The following is a 4,948-nucleotide window of genomic DNA, read 5'->3' on the forward strand; positions in this document are numbered from 1 at the left end:
AAGATAAAAGAAAGACGCGACACATTTCTCAAGAAATACTGTAAATCATTGATGCATGATCATTGTATCCAATCCCATACAAAATATCTAAAACTTGGTACACTGCAGTTTTCATAAACCATAGTTGGATAAAAAATTCAAAAGCACCAAAAACTCAAACATAACGGTCGAAAAAATGAACAAATCAACTCAATGAAGAAAAAAATTCCGTTAGGCAACAAGCACAATAGAAAAACACAACAGAAAATAAAAAAAATAAAAATAAAAAAACAAAAGGAACAGATCGATAAAATCCCAAAAATATCTCCCAAAACCAATCCAAAAGCAAGCACACGGATCAGTGACGTGTGAAGCAACAAAATAAAAAAAGAAAAAAAAAATAAAAAAAATCCCGCCTAAAAATCCTAAGCTTTTAATGAAAAATTGTATTCCACTTAAGAAGGAGAAAACTGAAAAACACTCGCGTAGGAATATCAATTCAAATTCCCACAAAACCCCTCCTCTTCTCCCCTTTTATCCCTCCGCTCCTTTCAACTTCTCTTCTTATCATTCTCTCTCTTTCTCTCTCTCTCAATTCGCATTTCTCTCTTCAAACCGCATATCTTTCTCTCTCTATTTTCTCTCTCTTCCTTCAAACCCTAACCCTAGCCTCCAGGTACCTCTCTCTTCTCATATTTTCTCGATTTTTAGCGTTTTTTCGTCGTTTTTCTGCTTGTTTTTCGCTGATCTTTCGATTTTTTTGTTCATTTTTTTTGTTTTTGATTGTTTGTTGTAGATATGAAGGGAGGAAAAGCTACTAAGGCTGATACCAGGAGAGGCGGCGATGCTAAGTATGTTAATTATTTATTTTTTTATTAATTTTTTTTGTTTTTTTATAATTGTTGTTGAATTTGATTGTTTGTGGTTTGCTTGTGGTTGTTGATCTCTCGGTATTGATGCGTTTCAGTTCGAGATTGTTTTCCTGTTTATTGAGCATATATGAGATTTTTTTCCCGATTTCTGAGCATATTTGTGATTTTTTTGGGATTATTGAGCATATTTGTGATTTTTTCGGATTATTGAACATATTTCTGGTGTTTGATTTGTTTGAATCGTGTCGTAATTTGTTGAATTTGATATTTATAGCGTTGTTATTATTTCAATTTATTTTCGTCTAATTTTTGAGCATATTTGTGGTTATTGATCTTTTGTTCCTCAATTGTTTTGGTAAATTGTTGAAAAATGAGATTTCTAGTTTTTTATAATATTTTTGAGCATATTTTGTGGCTTTAATTATGACGTTTACGTAGATTTGTTGATATTCAGATGTGTGGTGAATTTGTTTTGATTTTTGTTTATAATAATGAGCTTGATTGTTGTTGGTTATCATCCTTAGATTGGAGGATATGTAAATTTTTTGGTAGTTTTTGCTTTCCAGATCTGAGATCTTCATGTAATGTATCCGTTATATTGTTTGTTTACACGAATACAGCGATTGAATTGAGTTTTTACTTTATTATTTAGGCTTTCTGTGAAGAAAGGAGCCGCAGCTAAGAAGGGGAAGCCAGCAAAGGACCCTAACAAGCCAAAGAGGCCCCCAAGTGCCTTCTTTGTTTTCATGTATAACTCTAGCTCTCGCTCATTTTTCGGTTTTTCTGTTGGTTAATTCTGGAAATATTCTGTGTTTGCTCGATATTGACTTGTCAATTTTGAATCATAGGGAGGAGTTCAGAGTGACATACAAGCAGAAGCATCCTAATAACAAATCTGTTGCTGCTGTGAGTCTCGATTTTGCGATCTGCCTTTTGAATTATTTGATTTTGATAGTTTGTCATTTGATGGAATATGATTTTATGTTTAGGTTGGGAAAGCTGGTGGTGAGAAATGGAAATCATTGACTGATGAAGTAAGTTTGATCTTGATTACTCTCTGCTGGGTTGACTTTTGTATGTGATTTGAAATAATTGAACTAATCATTGTTTTGTAATTGGTTTCAGGAAAAGGCTCCCTACATCCAGAAAGCAGAGAAGAGGAAGGCTGATTATGAAAAGAGCATGAACGTATACAACAAGAAATTGGTATAGTCTAATTTTACTTTTGAAAGCTTAATATTCATGCTGTTATAATTTTGTGTTAATGCAGTAGAATTGATAATTGGAGAATTAAATTGTTAACCAGTGGTATGTAAATGAAATGCAGGCTGAAGGTAAAGATGCTGAGGAAGAAGAGGAGTCAGACAAGTCTAGGTCTGAAGTGAATGATGAGGATGACGAAGAAGGCAGTGGCGAGGTATCCTAGTGATCTGTGTTCTTAGTTTAGGTTTGGGTTTCATTGCTCTCAAAGTTTGTTAATTGTTTGTTGTTTGCTTTGATCAAATAGGAGGAAGAAGATGATGATTAAGTGTTCCACTGAGCAGGGATGATGAAGGCGTTTTGTGGTTTTGGAGCGCCTCATCTTGATTGGGAAGTATAAACTGTTGGTAGTTTAATATAAGGAACCAAGGAAAAAATCATCACTCTGTATTTTAAGTCTTAACTTTGACTTGATTTAGCTTTTGGCATCTTTGCCCTGTAGAGCAAGTAGTGATTTACTTTCGTTCTTAGTTTAAACATGATTAAGATCGCGTTGGGTTAGCTGAATGGTAATCTTAAATACAGTAGTTGTTTTTCTGTGCCCAATTCTCTCGAGTAAATTGAATGTCATCTATCCTTTTCATTATCTGTTTGTTGTTTGGCTGCTGGTAATTTATTGTTGTGGAACTTATTGCTCTTTTGGCCTTTGCCTTCCTTATCCCTTTGTTCATGAGCATTTTGCGAAAGCTGATAACATTTAACTCTTAAATTGGCAAATTTGCTGTAACTGTTTTCGAAACCAACGGATAGTCGAATACCAGTACTAGTTTAAATTACATTCCGTTATCCGGGTACACTGATGCTTATCTAGCTGTTTTAGCAACTTTGATTCTGTTAAGTGTGCTGTGTTTCAGTTATTTTAGTGAAGTGTCGTTGTGCCTGAGTTTTGGTATGTGGGATTTTTGAAGTGTTGGTATTTTGCAAGCTTTGTCGGAAGTACAAAGAACTAAAGAAAGCCAAATGCATTTCAACGATTGTTTCCTTCGTGTTATTCTTATTTAGGAAACTCAATTTTAACTGTGGAAACTCTAAACGTTTGATCGTATAGGCAATTAGGCAGGGCAACATTAGTACTCCACTACTGTAATATTTAATTACTCCAAGTCAAAGTTAGTATTTGATCATTTGATTAGTTGATTTAAATATGATTTGATAATATAATGTCTCAAGTAGGAGTATTATTCTGTGAATATTAAAGATAATCGATCCATTATTCCATTGAAGTTTAATATACTTGAAAGTTGAAAGTCAATGTATTTAGACAGGACAATCTTTGAACAGTGATTAGATAATAAAACTTCTATTTCATATTACTCTCTGTAGTTGACAAGTTATATTAAATCACATTTGCCTATGCTGCTATACATGAAATGAATAAAACTATATTTTCAGATGAATCAATAGAGAAAACTATACTTTTAGATGAATTAATAGTTTGTCATGTATACAAATCAATGTAGCCTATATAAATACTGTCAAAGTCAAAATGCATTAATCAAACTACGGAGTAACAAATGGGATATGTCTACTTCATGGCCCCAAAACAAGTATAACTTGCTGGTTTGCTCAGCATTGTAATTTATTTTGTATTTGTTTTTTGACATAAGCATTGCTATGGTTTAGGAGGCTAATTAAATTTTAGAAATGACTAATTAAATAAGATCATACATCCTTAATTTTTTTGGTTAGTTGCAAGGCTTGCAACTATTTGGCTTATGGACTATGAGTCTATAACCCATAATTACTTTGACATTTGTTTTTAGTACATAAGATAGTTGTATGATTCATTTCAATCTATGTAACTTATAATCAAAATTTAATACTTTATTGATAAAACAAGATGAGATAATGCATGGATAAATATGAAATTAGAAGGGTTGCAACTTATTTATTTATTTACTAAATAATTCCTGAGCCATGTTCGGTTTTTTATTTGTATTTTTTAATTTTTTTTGAGGGGAAGAGCAAAGGCTTATTCATTTTAAAGTATCCATGAGTACATAGGAGGAGATTTCTAAATGCACACAATCCTCCCAATTGCTTTCCATTACAAGGAATCATTTTAGCAAGGTTATGAGCTACTGTATTGCCGTGTCACGTCGCACATGAGACCAATGAACATGAGTGAAAGACGAGCTTAATCTCATAGCATCGTTGAGGACTGCATCAAGATCAGTAAGGTAGCCATAAAAATCTGACTCAAAAATCACCTTCTCACATCTCAACTTGAGACCCAGTTTGATAGCCATAAATAATAGCCTTTGCCTCCGCGACTTCTACCTGCCACCAATTACAATTCTTAAAATACCCACGCTAATATGAACATAAACAGAGCTAATATCATTCAACATCAGGTATAGGGATCCTTTTTTTAATTGATGCTGGTTGATATTAACTCTGTCTTTTTCAAAAAATATTGACATGTTATTTTGGTATTCCATATACTTATGAAGTAATTTTTTTCAACAAAAATTATTGTTACGAATAAAGTCAAAGCTTAATTATGTCAGGAAAATTAATATTCGTAAAATACCCACACTAATATGGATATATTGACTTGTTTTATTTGGTACCTCTCATATGAAGTAATTTTTTTCAACAAAAATTAGTGTAAAACTAAGGTCAAGGCTTAATTATGTCAGGAAATCAGATTAGTTATATAAAAAATTCAATGCAATTGAAATCAATCAAATCAATAGAACTAAATATAGCTATATACTTTGTTTCAAAAAAAAAAAAAAAAAAAAATGGCTATATACTTAGTACGGAGTACAAATTAATCATGGTTCAAGAATTGAATTAGCTACCCATCACATAACCCTTGTAGTTAGGTTACT

The 4,948-nt window shown here is 32.4% G+C and overlaps 1 protein-coding gene across 1 annotated transcript; it reads left to right on the forward strand.

The window, feature by feature from the left end:
- The first annotated feature begins 483 nt into the window (after positions 1-483).
- LOC145613441 (high mobility group B protein 3-like) lies at positions 484-2,697 on the forward strand. The gene is made up of 8 exons (XM_081668542.1): positions 484-655; positions 776-830; positions 1,504-1,599; positions 1,700-1,757; positions 1,841-1,885; positions 1,977-2,057; positions 2,179-2,268; positions 2,359-2,697. Exons 2-8 carry the CDS (start codon positions 778-780, stop codon positions 2,377-2,379), a joined length of 444 nt encoding a protein of 147 aa, XP_081524668.1. The 5' UTR covers positions 484-655; positions 776-777; the 3' UTR covers positions 2,380-2,697.
- Positions 2,698-4,948: the final 2,251 nt, after the last annotated feature.

Source organism: Chenopodium album, chromosome 25 (genome assembly GCF_948465745.1).
Source record: "Chenopodium album chromosome 25, dcCheAlbu1.1, whole genome shotgun sequence".
NCBI classification, from domain to species: domain Eukaryota; kingdom Viridiplantae; phylum Streptophyta; class Magnoliopsida; order Caryophyllales; family Amaranthaceae; genus Chenopodium; species Chenopodium album.